The sequence below is a fragment of the Myxocyprinus asiaticus genome, chromosome 25 (assembly GCF_019703515.2).
Source record: "Myxocyprinus asiaticus isolate MX2 ecotype Aquarium Trade chromosome 25, UBuf_Myxa_2, whole genome shotgun sequence".
NCBI classification, from domain to species: domain Eukaryota; kingdom Metazoa; phylum Chordata; class Actinopteri; order Cypriniformes; family Catostomidae; genus Myxocyprinus; species Myxocyprinus asiaticus.
Window position 1 is genome coordinate 17,780,505 of NC_059368.1, and position 15,733 is coordinate 17,796,237.

Here is a 15,733-nt window from a genome sequence, read left to right on the forward strand (position 1 = left end):
CTATGGGAATTATGTTGTGACTAAATAAAATCCAAAATAAATAAAAACTGTTATATTTTAGCATCTTCAAAGTAGTCACCCTTTGCCTAGAATTTGCAGACATGTACTCTTGACATTTTCTCAACCAACTTCTTGAGGTATCACCCTGGGATGCTTTATAAAGAGTATTGAAGGAGTTCCCATCTATGTTTGGCACTTATTGGCTGCTTTTCTTTATTATTTGGTCCAAGTCATCAATTTAAAAAACGTTTTTTTATTTTTTATAAACTTTTAGTTGTATAATTAAATACATTTATATGGTGGCACAATTATATTTTTGTCTACAAAACTAATTTGAAACATTTAAGCATACGCTTTCAGATCAAAAGATTTTTAAGATCATGAGAAACATTTCAGTCAACTGTTTCAAAACTTTTGACCGGTAGTGTATATTAGATCCAATACCAACTAAGCTCTTAAAAGAGGTATTCCCTGTAATCTCAGAACCTCTTCTTAATATTATTAACTCCTCGCTGTCCTTAGGACATGTCCCAAGAAACTTTAAAATGGCAGTTATCAAACTGCTTATTAAGGTGCCACAACTTGATCCTGGAGAATTGGATAATTATAGACCAAATCTCCCGTTTATGTTGAAAATATTAGAAAAGGTAGTGTCCTCCCATTATTATATTCATTTCTACAGAGAAATAGTATATATGAACAATTTCAGTCAGGATTTAGGCCACACCACAGTACAGAGACTGAGTTACTAATGACTTGCTCTTATCATCTGATCGCGGCTGCATTTCCCTTCTAGTGCTTTTAGATTTTAGTGCTGCCTTCGACACGATAGATCACGATATTCTCTTGAATAGGCTAGAGAGCTATGTTGGCATTTGTATGAATTGTCAAATCAAACTAAATTTAAGTATGGAGTGCCACAGGGATCAGTTTTAGGGCCTCTGCTTTTCTCCTTATACATGCTTCCCTTGGGAGATATTATCAGGTATCATGGAATAAGTTTTCACTGTTATGCCGACGATACTTAACTTTATATTTCTTCGAAACCAGACGAAATTTCACAATTCTCCAAATTAGCAGTGTGTATCAGTGAAATCAAAGATTGGATGACCAGAAATTTCCTTCAACGCAATTCCGACAAAACAGAGGTACTAGTTATTGGAACAAAAACCTCTAAAAATAAGCCACTAAAATATAATTTGACTCTCGATGGATGTACGTTACATCGTCTTCAACAGCGAAGAACTTAGGTGTTATATTTGATACCAATATGTCATATGAAAATCAAATTTCCAGTGTTTGCAGAACAGCATTCTTCCACACAAGAAATATTGCTATGTTACGACCCATGCTCTCTGTTGCTGATGCCAAAAAACTAATTCATGCATTCATGACCACAAGACTAGATAATTGTAATGCATTACTGAGAGGATGTCCAGCAAGTTCAATAAATAAACTTCAATTGGTTCAAAATGCAGCAGCCAGAGTGCAGACTAGAACCAAGAAATATGATCATATTAGCCCCATTTTAACTTTGTTACATTGGCTACCTGTTAAATTTCATATTCATTTTAAAATTCTGTTAACTACATACAAAGCTTTGAATGGTTTAGCTCCACAGAATTTATGTGACCTTCTACCATGCTATATTCCATCACGTTCATTACGATCACAAAACTCTGGCCTGTTAATAGTTCCTAGAATATCAAAATCCACAAAAGGAGGTAGATCCTTTTCCTATTTGTCTCCTAAACTATGGAATAGTCTCCCTAACACTGTTCAGGATGCAGACACACTCACTGAGTTTAAGTCTAGACTAAAGTCTCATCTATTTAGACAGGCATACACCTTTATTTATTCTTCACTACACAATTAGGCTGCTTTAGTTAAGTCTGCCAGAACCTGAAACCTTGATCATGATCTATATACACTATATTGCCAAAAGTATTCGCTCACCCATCCAAATAATTGAATTCAGGTGTTCCAATCACTTCTATGGCCACAGGTGTATAAAATGAAGCACCTAGGCATGCAGACTGCTTCTACAAACATTTGTGAAAGAATGGGCCGCTCTCAGGAGCTCAGTGAATTCCAGCGTGGTATTGTGATAGGATGCCACCTGTGCAACAAGTCCAGTCGTGAAATTTCCTCGCTACTAAATATTCCACAGTCAACTTTCAGTGGTATTATAACAAAGTGGAAGCGATTGGGAATGACAGCAACTCAGCCACGAAGTGGTAGGCCACGTAAAATGACAGAGCGGGGTCAGCGTATTCTGAGGCGCATAGTGCGCAGAGGTCGCCAACTTTCTGCAGAGTCAATCGCTACAGACCTCCAAAGTTCAAGTGGCCTTCAGATTAGCTCAAGAACAGTGTGTAGAGAGCTTCATGGAATGGGTTTCCATGGCCGAGCAGCTGCATCCAAGCCATACATCACCAAGTGCAATGCAAAGCGTCGGATGCAGTGGTGTAAAGCACGCCGCCACTGGACTCTAGAGCAGTGGAGATGCGTTCTCTGGAGTGACGAATCACGCTTCTCCATCTGGCAATCTGATGGACGAGTCTGGGTTTGGCGGTTGCCAGGAGAACGGTACTTGTCTGACTGCATTGTGCCAACTGTGAAGTTTGGTGCAGGGGTGATTATGGTGTGGGGTTGTTTTTCAGGAGCTGGGCTTGGCCCCTTAGTTCCAGTGAAAGGAACTCTGAATGCTTCAGCATACCAAGAGGTTTTGGACAATTCCATGCTCCCAACTTTGTGGGAACAGTTTGGGGATGGCCCCTTCCTGTTCCAACATGACTGCGCACCAGTGCACAAAGCAAGGTCCATAAAGACATGGATGAGCGAGTTTGGTGTGGAAGAACTTGACTGACCTGTACAGAGTCCTGACCTCAACCCGATAGAGCACCTTTGGGATGAATTAGAGCGAAGACTGCGAGCCAGGCCTTCTCGTCCAACATCAGTGTCTGACCTCACAAATGCGCTGCTGGAAGAATGGTCAAAAATTCCCATAAACACACTCCTAAACCTTGTGGAAAGCCTTCCCAGAAGAGTTGAAGCTGTTATAGCTGCAAAGGGTGGGCCGACGTCATATTAAACCCTATGGATTAAGAATGGGATGTCACTTAAGTTCATATGCGTCTAAAGGCAGGTGAGCGAATACTTTTGGCAATATAGTGTATCTCTGCAAAACATTGAATGGCATCTACGCTAATATTATTCTATTTGTTTCCATGTCTCAACCGAGGTCACCAGAACAAGCTGGATCCAGCTCCGTTCCTGCTTAGCATCGGACTCCACTACTACGTGTCTTTGAATGATGACGACTAAATGCACCAGGTGCCAGCCAGACATCACTTCAGTCTATTACAATGGACCTCAGAGGATGAACTGATGCCAACTCCAACCATAAGACATAAGATACTTCATATGCCATTGCTTAAACCTTGGATTTAGGATAGACCTCACCAGAATCACCAGAGTTGAACTGCGAAGCACCTCACTGATCTAGGCCTGTATCACCTTGGTCTAATGATGGACAACACTCTTAAAATGGAATACATAGACTATCAATAAAAACTGCCAACAAAAGCCTTCATCAGCCAACTAACCAAGGACAATGCATCTATATGAACTGCAGTTAATCCAGGATGAACTTCAAAGACATTTGTCATTAATCTTACAGTTCTTACAAAATCTTTGTTTAAACACTGACCCTTAACACTTACTTAGTTTAATAAATTTTAAACCATAACTTGCACTGCACATAAGTAATATTGGCATTATATTCATGCTGTTAGCCAGAGGGGAACTAGCCCCCACAGTGAGCCTGGTTTCTCCCAAGGTTATTTTTCTCCTTTAACCAACATCTTATGGAGTTTTGTGTTCCTTACCACAGTCGCCTTCGGCTTGCTCACTGGGTTTCTAAATACAATTATTATTTAATTACTTATTTTTATACACACTTCATAATCGTATTTAATCAAACTACACAATGATGACTCTAAGACTTTATAGATATTACGGTTAATGCATAGTTTTCTGTAAAGCTGCTTTGAAACGATATGTGTTGTGAAAGGCACTATACAGAATAAAAATGACTTGATAATTTTATATTAAAATGCAGCATTGTCTAAAGAAATGGGATCCTCTGAAATGAGTTGGATATGACATTAGAGTGACATTTAATATACGGACCCAAGGCAACATTTCAGTGGTGTAGGTAAAAAGTGTAGCTTTTACCAAGTGGCAGAGGATTTGCAAAACAATACTGTAGAGTTTGACTGGATTAACAGCCTTTGACCACAAAAGAAATGGGACGCATTTGTTCTCCCATTTAAAAGTTGATATTTACCCTGCTATCCTATTTACTTATTAACTATGCTATTATCCTAACCATGCACAATTATATGGTTCACTGCATTTTATTATTTGCATTTAGCATTGTTTTTCCCTGCTGATTGTGACACTGCCCATTTTTGGGTCACATCCAACCAGTTGAGAAAAACTGTTTTAACAGATCAGACCTTGTTTAGTTCAGTCAGCCTATGCCTCAGTGTTTATCACAAAGAGTTTATTTTTGTAAAAGTAATGTACATAAAATTTTTTTTAAAAAAATCAACAGAAATAAGTGATAGTTGTGGGCAGAATTAAGTGTGAAATTCACATCAATTTTAGACTGCATTATTGTTCTGCTTTGTAATCGAAATGGGCTTTGTAATCATCATGTTATTCACTTCAACAGCAATGGGGAGCACGACTCCCTGTTTTTAAAATCAAAAGGAAAAACACTTCACTTTTCACTCCAGTTTTGTTAAATACCATGTTTCAACAGCAGTATTTTCCCCCCTACTACCGATTCAGGAGGCGTCTTACCATTCATTAAACTGTGAGGGTGCACAAGTGCTCGTAATGGATGTTGACGTGGTGCCTCAGATAAAGTGCAAGCTGTGGATCTTGTTACCTGCAGGTTGTTCAGAATAAGCCCACCTGCAACCTCAACTTTAGCCTTTCTGTGTTTGTCATGCTCAGGCCCGGCACACCGCTCTCTCCCTGCACCAGGTAATTAACTGGAATGTCAACACGAGATGAACTGCTGAGAAATAATCGCTTCTTTTATCTATGAGTCGTGACCATTATCTTTGTTTTTCTTTCTTTTCCTAGCCATCTCCACCACCGGCACCCCCTCAACCCCGGCACCTCCTTACCATTGTCTTATTTGTTCAGAATTGATGACATCCTCTACTTACCTTTAAATAAGTCTGCCCTCAGGAATGAAGTGCTCTGAAGAGGCTTGCCGAGGAAAAGATCTGTGAGCAGTTTGTGAGTAAACCCATGACAGCTTATTAATTCAGTGGTTTCTGGGAACAGCCTGAGGTTTATGCAGTGTAGAATTTAACAGAAAGCAATGTAAAAAAGTGTGAGTGTTAAGGAGGGAAAGATTTCTTAACTGTTAGAAATTTTTCTTAAAGAAATGTTTCAGGTTCAGTACCAAGTTAAGCTCAATCAGCAGCATTAAAGGCATAATGTTTATTTCCACAAAAATAATTTAGACTCGTTCCTCATTTATTTAAAAAAAAAAAGAAAAGAAAAGAAAAGAAAAGAAAAGAAAGAAAGAAAAAGAAACTAAAAGAAAGTTACTGGAGTTACAGTAAGGTACTTACAATGGAAATCAATGGGGCCAGTCCATAAACGCTAAAATACACGTTGCTCATAAGTATCAAGTAAACTTGTAAACATGATTTTAAGGCAAGGCAAGTTTATTTATATAGCACATTTCATACACAATTGCATTTCAAAGTGTTTTACATAAAAAGGATATAGAAAATACAAGATTATATTTACAATATGTGTTTTTTTTACAATATATATATATATATATATATATAAGAAAATTACATTTTAGTGTGATAGAATTGCTTAGAAACTTTATTTGTGTAAAATGATATGCAATATTACAACTTCGTTTTTATGACAATGAAACCCTGTTATCCTGGTATAAGATATAACTTTACACAGATAAAGTTAGTAAGCAAATTTTTCACACTAAAATCCAATAATGTTTCCATCTTTTGGTTATACTTTTGAAACAGTATGTTCTTTAATGTTTATGGATTGGCCCCACTGATTTCCATTGTAAGTGCCTCACTGTAACTGCAAGTTTTGTTGTTTAAAATAAATGAGGGATGAGAAGAAATTCATTTTTGTGGTCATTAACATAATGCCACAAATGGCTTAACTTATCATCCTTTACTCACCCTCATGTCATTCCAAACCCATTTGACTTTCTTTATTCCGTAAGCCACAAAAGGAGATGTCAGGCAGGATGTTCAAACTGCTTTTCCAAACAATATACTGTAAATGGTGACCAGGTGCTGTCAAGGACAAAAAAGCAGCATAAAAGTACCATAAAGTAGTCCTAATGACTCACACGCTATATTCCAAGTCTTCTGAAGCCATACAATAGCTTTGTGTATGGAAAAGATCGAAATTAAAGTTGTTATTCACTGTAAATCTTCACCTCCTCCATAATTTTGTTATGCTATAGTGATTTTATGGTGCTTTTATGGTGCTTTTAGATGTTTTTGAAGCTTAGCATCCTCTGGTCACCATTCACTTTCATTGAACGAAAAAGTGAAGTTTCAACATTCTGCTGATCTTCTCCATTTTTGTTCCACGGAAGTAAGAAAATAATATAGGTTTGGAAGGCTGTGAGTAAATGATGTCAGAATTTTTCTTTTTTAGTAATCTATTCCTTTAAGGAGCTTAGCTTTAGTTGCAATTAAAAATGGTTGGTGAGTTGAAAGAAAGATTTGAATTCTGATTCCGAAAAGGTCTGGACTAATTCCAGCCCTTGTAATTCTGTAAAACTAGTTCAAAATTCTTTCATCACAGTATTATGGTAGTGATTAGTAACTCAGGTAGTGATTTGGATTTTAATAAAACTTTTTATCTAACTCTGAAAAAAAAAATCCTCAACTCCCTAAATCACAGCAACAGTGGTATTTTCACTTGCGAAAAACAAAAAAGGCTATAAATAAAAATAGAAAATAAAATAATTTCATACAACATTTGTGGAATGTGCTCTTCTGACATATTCTCCATATTTTGTGTTAACAGATAGAAAGTAAAGACCTATTTAGTTAATTAATAATGATAATTAAAGGAATGTTCCATGTTTAGTACAAATTTGTTTTTTGTTTTTAAAAGGCCTCAGGTGCAACATAAACATCAGCTCAAGTATTTTTATTATTTATCCATCTTGCATGTTTGTGGAGCAAGATAATAAAGCAGCATTATCTGATTGATGCCTTTCATCTTGCCCTTTGCCAACACATATGCATGAAGCCTGTAGCTATGACACAAAATCTGCTCCAGGAATCGATAATTTGAAAAGGGCACAAACACACACTCAGAAATCTATGTCCACCCTGCACCTTTTCGAGCCTTCCCGTGGTGTCAAGAGAAAAGAAAAAAAACTCTCCCTCAGGCAGTGCAATCTATCAACACAGGGCCTGGCCTTCAGACTAAACACACTCTCATTATAGTGGGTCAGGGCCCCACAAGAACCTCTGAATACATGTTTACTATTACTGCAAAAAGCGGCAAACAAGTGTACCATACCTACCAGAGCGCAACTGTTTTATGCATTATTTGCTTTAAAGACTAGTTTTGTTAGTAGACTGCTTAAGCTTGGTTTGTAAATGCTTGACAATACAAAGCCACTAACTTTCTCAGTGCACTTTGATGTTAATAACATGCTGCTCTATTGGATTTGCATGTTGGATGTTTACATGAGTTTATAAGTATTTGATTTGAGAATGAGTAAAGACTTCAATTCTGTCTATCATAATAAGTGATTGTATGACTTCAAAAATGATGCACAAGTTGCATAGACTACTGTAATGACAATTTTGGGTGCTTTAATGTGAGTTATAATCAACTATGTGGGGCGGGGTTACAATTTCCGAGGCCGCAAGCAACCATCCAATCGGGGGGCCCTTTTCCGCATAAAACCAGGGAAAATGACATAAAAGTGAGTTTAAATCATCATTTTCTAATAATTTCTAACAGCCATTGTAGCCAAGTACAATCAAAATGTTTAATGAAATAAAAATCTAGTTAAAGATAATGAATGCATGTTTTCCACAGTTTTTCCTCTAAATGAACACAAGGAAGAATGGTATGTAATTAAGAATAAAATAAATATAATTTATATGCTCCAATACAGTAATAAAAAAGCAATATTTACCTATCTATATTTGTATATATATATATATTTTTAATCATTTTTGTAAATGAATAGTGTGTGCAAAAACTACAACTTTGCTCACTTATAGTTTGAAACCCAGATGAATAATATTAATTATTTTCCAGTCAAGTTTATTATTACAATATGATACTGAATTATTATTATTTTGAGGTTTTGTTTAATATAATAGCAAAATATTTATGTCGCATTTACTTCACCTTCACCTAGAGCTTTTATTTTGACGGAACAATGATTTGCACTCCAGTGTCAAACTCTTTTTGACAGTTTACAATCTTTCTTATTACAAATCTGGTGAAACGCTGTAACCTCCTACAGTTCTGTGACTGTCGCTTCAAATGTTTGGAATTGCGCAAATGGGTGAACCTGCAACACTTTGGCTTCACAATGCTTGTGAACCATTCCAAGACGGCTGAAAACAGCGTATCCACGAGTGAACACAAAACAGTGCATCACCCATCACCACTTGAACGTCTTGCTTAGCTTTCCAACCGACATCTGGGGCCCCACACAATTGTGTGGTGGTAAACACCGCTACTGCTATTGAATGGAAATCAGATATACGGTGTAAATAATGACTGAATTTTCATTTTTGGGTGAACTATTCTTTAAAAAAATGTGTTTGTTAGAAGACTGAAGACAACAGCTTGATTTCATTGCTGCTTGACAATGCAAAGCTATAAACATTTAGATTTTTCAACATAAATTTAGTCAGTAACTTTCTCAAAGTCAGTAGAAGTATAACTTTAGAATTATAAGTTGTATGTGGCATTTAACAGTCTAATTTACCAAACCGCATGACTATAGGGTGTAGAGAGAGTGTTGTGGCATCCTGTAAATGCACGTTTAACAGTCACCTCTAATGTACATAGAAATGTGTGTGTAAGAGTATAAGAACAGGATTATAGTGATAGTGTGTGATCTCTACTGCATTTGCAGCATTGACAACATCTATATAGGAAAACCACACACTAGTGTGTTAAGTATTCTCTGTTTACAGTATCTTCTCGTGAAGTCACTCCTGTCTGCCAAGCATCAGACCTTGAAGGTGTGGAGACATGGGTTCAGTTGCATTACAGTATGTATTCCACTTCAGAGACTCCTTATCTAACTCTGATAACAAAATCCTTAACCCTCCCCAAATCACAGCGACACTGGTATACTCACTAGAGAAAGAAAAATATATGTTTTGGTAAAGACAGAATAGAAGATGAGCATTAGACTAAAATATATTGCACAGGGAATTCAGAATTAGCAGAACATGTAGGTATCTTTAAAAAAATATATAATTTTATACAGCAGTTGTGGTACAGTATGTTGTCTACTGCCATATTTTGTGTTAACAGATTGAAGGTAAAGGCCTGTGTCGTTTAATTAAAGGAAAGTTCCATGTTCAATACAAATCTACATTACTTGTGGCCACAAAAATTATTCTGATATGTCCCTGGTTTATTTTTTTAAAAGTAAAATTTGTGGTAACAGTAAGGAAATTACAATGGAAGTGAATGGGGCCAGTCCATAAACATTAAAAGACGCACTGTTTCAAAAGTGTAGCCACAAGACGCAAACATTAGAAGTGCTAACATAATTTTAGTGTAATAAAATCGCGTATTAACCTTGTCTGTGTAAACTTATATCCAATTTACAAATTTGTTGTCATGGCGACAGAACACTGGTAATATGGTAAATGCCATAACACTGGTAAATCCCTGATTTTATCACACTAAATGTTTACGTCTACTTTTTAAACAGTGTGTATTTTAGCGTTTATGGTCTGGTCGTATTCACTTCCATTGTAAGTGCCTTCCTGTAACTGCACTTTTTGCTTCTTTTTTTTTTTTTTTTTTTTTTTTTTTTTTCATATAATTGAGGGATGAGTAAAAATTATTTTTGTGGTAATCAACATTATGCCACAAATGCTGGCAATTAAGCTAAACTTGCATTGAACCTGGAACATTCCTTTAAACACAAATAATTTTTTAACCAACAGTGAAGAAAATCAAATTTACTTACAAATTTCCATCCAACCTAAAAAGCTTTGCAAGACAAAAACACAAAATGTTACAGAACAATCACGACAACCCGTTTCCACACATACTTAACAGTTCTTTGAGTCACATATCTAACAGCAGCCATTAGGTAAGCTATGGCCACTAAGACCAAAGCTAGCCATCACGTTCCCAATCAATGGCCAAAACGCTAGCCCTGTTAACTCATTTATGTGAATGTGGCACTCCACACGTTGCAAGTGTCCCTCAAATCCAGCAGTCGCCTAATCTGACTTTGGCCTTTTGTGTGCTATTGAGATTGAAGGCATCTTGAACAAGCCTGTGTAGGGGCCATTCAGAAGGAATACATTCCTTCATCTTCAATATCAGATAGCTCTTAGTCAAGACTGTCTATCAATCCATTGCTTTAGCACTTCTCCAATGGGTGAGTGGCAGCTTCTAGTCTAAGGAAGATAAACGCAAAATAGGAGATGAGTCATTTCGGTCTGGTGTGCTCTTCTCTCGCTCTCTATAACATCTTCTCTCAGAAAGGCCCATTTTACCACTGTAAAAGCCTCATGTAATTTAATGTAATGTACCGCTGATCTGAGAGCAGGAGGGTATTATTATGGTTTGATGCAATCTTCAAAAAAAAAACAAAAAAAATCAATGGCTGAAAGCACACCTTTTCTAGCAGCACTTGACTGACTATCTAGTATTGTATGTTAAACTATATTAATATAACAGTTAAGATTTTACAACAAGGTTCCATTTGTTAACATTAGTTAACAACATCAGTTAACATAAACTAACAATGAACAATACTTTTACAGTATTTATTAATCTTGGTTAATGGTATCTATATAGTGCTGTGTATCTGTATAGTGTGTATAGTATACTGTACAGTGTATGTTATTATTTGTATATTGTTGAGTGTAATTATGTGTATAACAGATGTTTAAATTGTGTTGTGTTAATTTGCTGTTATTGTAAATTGGTATATGTCCCATCACTGTCACGACTGCTATGTTGATCGGAACTGCACCCAAGAATTTCACACGCCATTGCACTTGTGTATATGGCTGTGTGACAATAAAGTGATTTGATTTGATTTTTTTTTTTATTTTTTTATTTTTTGGTAATTTCAACATATTATAATACATTTTAAAATCAAAAGTTGTAAATGTTAACATTAATTAATGCACTATGAACTAACATGAACTAACTATGAACAATTGTATTTTTTATTAGCTAACATTAACAAAGATTAATAAATGCTGTAAAAAAAAAAAAAACATATTGTTTATTCGTGATACCTAATGCATTAATTAATATTAACGAATGGAACCTTATTGTAAAGTGTTACCATATAACTTTTACATCATTTTAAGTCATCCTGAGGCCCCCTGGTTGAGAACCACTATGCTAAATGAATAAATAAAATTATAATATAAACATAAAATGAAAAGGTACAGGGCTCATCCACACTAATTAATTTTGGTTTAAAACTCTGTTCTCAGTATCTTAACATCATAGTTTTTTTAAAGTATGGGGCTATGGAGAGAGCTTTCAAAATACACCATTTCTGATGGAGGAAATTGCCATTCTAGTGTGGATAAAATGTGTAAACGTAGCTAAATAAATGCATAAATTAACCTTCTATATTTTGTTGCTTTGTACAATTCTTGTGACGTGAAACACTGTCAAATTTAAATTAGATGGTACAAAGTAGCTCAAAAGGCATCAGAATATACAAATCTATATAGGCTACGGTATGAGTTTGAAAAATATGAATATGGTTTTTAGGCAGTCCTCTGATGCAGCCACCTCAGCAGAAAGATGTTGTGTGTGTGGTGGGGGAGGGGGGTGTCTGTGGGTGAGGCTGCCTGTGAAAATTAATCTTAAGATATATCTCAATATCTCAATGCAAAATTGCCCATGCTGAGGGAGACAGCAGCCTGGGCAAAATCCTCTCAGTGCATTTCTAATGTGTCACTGCATGAGTCTGGTGGGGGAGGTGGTGATGGGTGGGGGCAGGGCAGGACTGATTCAAAGGGGTAAATGATTGCCCTCTAGGGGAAGTAGAAAAAAGAGAACGCCGGAGAGGTTTATCAGAGAAGGAGCTGGCTGTCAGCCAAAGCTGTAGTGGTCTGCAGGGAGAGAGAGAGAGAGAGAGAGAGAGAGAGAGAGAGAGAGAGAGAGAGAGAGAGAGAGAGAGAGATGCTCACCTCCTTGACACAGCAAATCTTCGCATTCCCTCTCCTGTCTGCTCTCTGGACACTACCCTAAAGACCAATATGTAAACCAATTGTAGGTCAAGGCGTGTGGGCTGTACATAAAAAAATCATTATTCTGCCATGCACTCACACTTTAGAGCAATAACCCACATACATTATCCTTGCATAATAGAAAAAGTGGGACAGCGGGATCAATCAACACCAACACTTGAGTCAATGAAGACTGTGTGGTTGTCCGGTAGTGTTGAAGCGCCACCCGCAGTTTCTTCAAATTGCATCACAAGACATGTAGTTTGCATTTATTCTAAAATGGGAGAAAGTTCATGCACTAATTCCTTTCACTTAATCTATGCCCTGGTGTCTCACTGACAGGACTTATGTTCATTCAATATGCTCGTCTCGAGCACCAAGTCCAGACATAATGAAAATCCCACCCACAGTCGCGCGCACGCAAAGGGTTAATAGCGAATGTCTGACGGCTTGTGGGCGGAGTCGCGGCACGCTATTGGATAATTATACGTGACGTAATCAATATGAGAAACCTAGGAACTAGTTAAGAAGGCAGACGGCAACTTTGAAAAGAGGTTTGACGAGAGCGCAGCAGCTGTGAGTGTACTGAGGGGAAAGTAGCTTTGAACTTTCTCAAACTGTGAACGCAAGAGGGAACATGGTGCTGCAAATAGAGAGCAGCTTGTCGCGGGAGACCACAGATACGGAGGAGAACGAGCTGATGGCGTGCAGCCCGGTGCCGCCGAAACCGGACTGGTGCAAGACAGCCACCGGCCACATTAAACGACCCATGAACGCCTTTATGGTGTGGTCCAAGATTGAGAGGAGAAAAATTATGGAGCAGTCGCCGGACATGCACAATGCTGAGATTTCCAAAAGGCTGGGAAAGCGCTGGAAAATGCTGAAGGACAGTGAAAAGATTCCTTTTATCCGGGAAGCCGAGCGGCTGCGTCTCCAACACATGGCTGACTACCCCGACTACAAATACAGACCCAAAAAGAAGCCAAAGCTCGACGGTTCTTCGAAACCCGCGGTGCAGTCGCCGGAGAAGATCAGCAAAATTGTCAAAGCCGCAGCAAAGAAGTGCACGAAACTCAAGCCGAGCAAACCAGTACACATCAGAGCGAGAGCCCCCTCACAAGACTGTAGATTCAACTATGTTTTCACAAACTTAAAAGTGACCAAGCCTATTAAAAGGGAACTTACTGATGATGAAGATGACGACGATGATGCTGACGACGACGAGGAGGATGACTACGAGGACGAGGAGCACGTCAGACTGCACAACGTCCCAGCGAGCCCCACTCTGAGTTCCGCCGCCGAGTCGGAAGGCGCGAGCATGTACGAGGAGTCCACGCACACGAGCGGCAGCAGACTGTTTTATAACTTCAAGAACATTACTAAGCAGAGCGCAGCGTACCCTGCCTCGGTCTCACCAGCATCCTCTTTCAGGTCCGTCTCCTCCTCGTCCAGCAGCTCCAGCGAGGACTCTGACGACTTGCTGGTGGACTTCAGTTTGAACTTAGCGGCGGGCTCTCACGGAGCGGACCTGGGGAACACTTCAGGAAACCTTTGTCTTTCTCTGGTGGATAAAGATTTGGACTCGTTCAGCGAGGGCAGCCTCGGTTCTCACTTTGAGTTCCCGGACTATTGCACTCCTGAGCTCAGTGAGATGATCGCGGGGGACTGGCTCGAGGCGAACTTTTCAGATCTGGTTTTCACGTACTAACAAACAAACTCTCGGTGTCCTCCGGCAACTGAGGCATCACGCATCTTCAGGTTATTTTTTTGACTCTGCCTCTGTGGTTTTTTCCTGGTTCGGCGTAAAGACAGCGGAACTTACGTTATTATGAGACTGACTGGTAACGTAGCAAAAATGTGACGGGGTTGTGTGTGGTTATTCTGTGGGGCTGCAGTGAAACTGCTTGCATTTAGATGGAGCGCAAAATGTAAAATCTAAACTATGCATTCCCATCCCACTCATATCTCCACAGGAAGCTGGCTAACGGCTGTTGGACCGAACAGAGGCAGTTCTGAAACACTGTTCAGGATGCAACTTTTTTTCCGAGGTCTTATGTAAACTCTGTATGCTACAAATGTGTGTTTTGTTTTTTTGTTTTTTTTCTCTTCCCCAAGTATGGGAATATTTAAGCAGATAATTGCTCTAGAACACAGGTATGGCAGGAAGCATTTTGATACATAACCAACAACATACCTCATCTTTTTAGAAAAAGTAAAATATTTTCTGGCATATTTTTGTACAGTTAAATGGAATGTTCTTACTGTGCTTTAAGTGAGGTTTCTTCAGGCACTTCAACCTGGTTTCATTTGTAAAAGCATGCAAGCATTAAACTGAGAAGTCAACTTGCATTTAAATGCCTGGTTATGATTTTACTCGAGGCAAATGTACAGCTGTAGATCTGAAGCGTTTTTATAGGGAGATGTACAGTGGAATTGGGGGGAACACAAACATGAACCTCATTTCTGGTACTAGATTGAAGATTGTATATGTTCTGTAATATAGTAAAGTTAGGAGTATATGTATATCTGTGTGAATGGGTCCCAAACAGCAGGTGTAAAACTGGATTTTGTTTTGCATTTTTTATTATCTTAATGGCACATTTGTTTTTCATTGTTTTTGTGCAATATACTCTCAAAATGGACCATCTGCGTTTTGTAGCAAAGGAAATGAGTTACATGTCGTCATTCTGAAGTCTGTATCTGACACGAATAAATCAGCTGGAACTGATAAGAAAATGTATGTCTGGTTAATTTTGTGTGTGTGTGTGAGAGAGAGAGAGAGAGCTAGAAAGACTTGTGATCTTGCTATTGACTAATTCAAATAGGTTGACATTACTAGATATGAGAAATGCATATTTTTCCTCTCTTCCGGTTCAACTGGCAAACATCTGCTCTTTTAAGAAATAAAATATCGCGCTCCGGATGAAACCCACTTTGATTGGTGCAATGATCCCTTCCCCAGAAAAGTTCAACCTGTCTTTTTCTTTTTCCCTGTGCATTTCATTCAGCAGGCCTCTGACACTACTGCCCAACCTGGTAAGAGGAATCCTGCATTTTTAGTGCACAAAAAAAAAAAAAAAAAAATTAAACCGCTAAATGTTTTGCACAAGTTTGACAAAATGCATTTAGCGCAAGTTTGAAAAGTTTTCATGATATCATGTTTTGGTACAGCACCTTATGGGAAAACAGGTTATTCAGATAATCATTACTCT

General features: G+C 38.1%; 1 protein-coding gene across 1 annotated transcript; it reads left to right on the forward strand.

Moving 5' to 3' along the window:
* Positions 1-13,051: 13,051 nt before the first annotated feature.
* Positions 13,052-15,258, forward strand: LOC127416031 (transcription factor SOX-11-like). The gene has a single exon (XM_051655109.1). The coding sequence runs from the start codon at positions 13,159-13,161 to the stop codon at positions 14,227-14,229; it is 1,071 nt and encodes a 356-aa protein (XP_051511069.1). The 5' UTR covers positions 13,052-13,158; the 3' UTR covers positions 14,230-15,258.
* The last annotated feature ends 475 nt before the right edge of the window (positions 15,259-15,733 follow it).

Excerpts from the sequence above, each read along its gene's own strand:
- LOC127416031 (XM_051655109.1), top strand. The coding sequence starts at position 13,159 with ATGGTGCTGCAAATAGAGAGCAGCTTGTCGCGGGAGACCACAGATACG.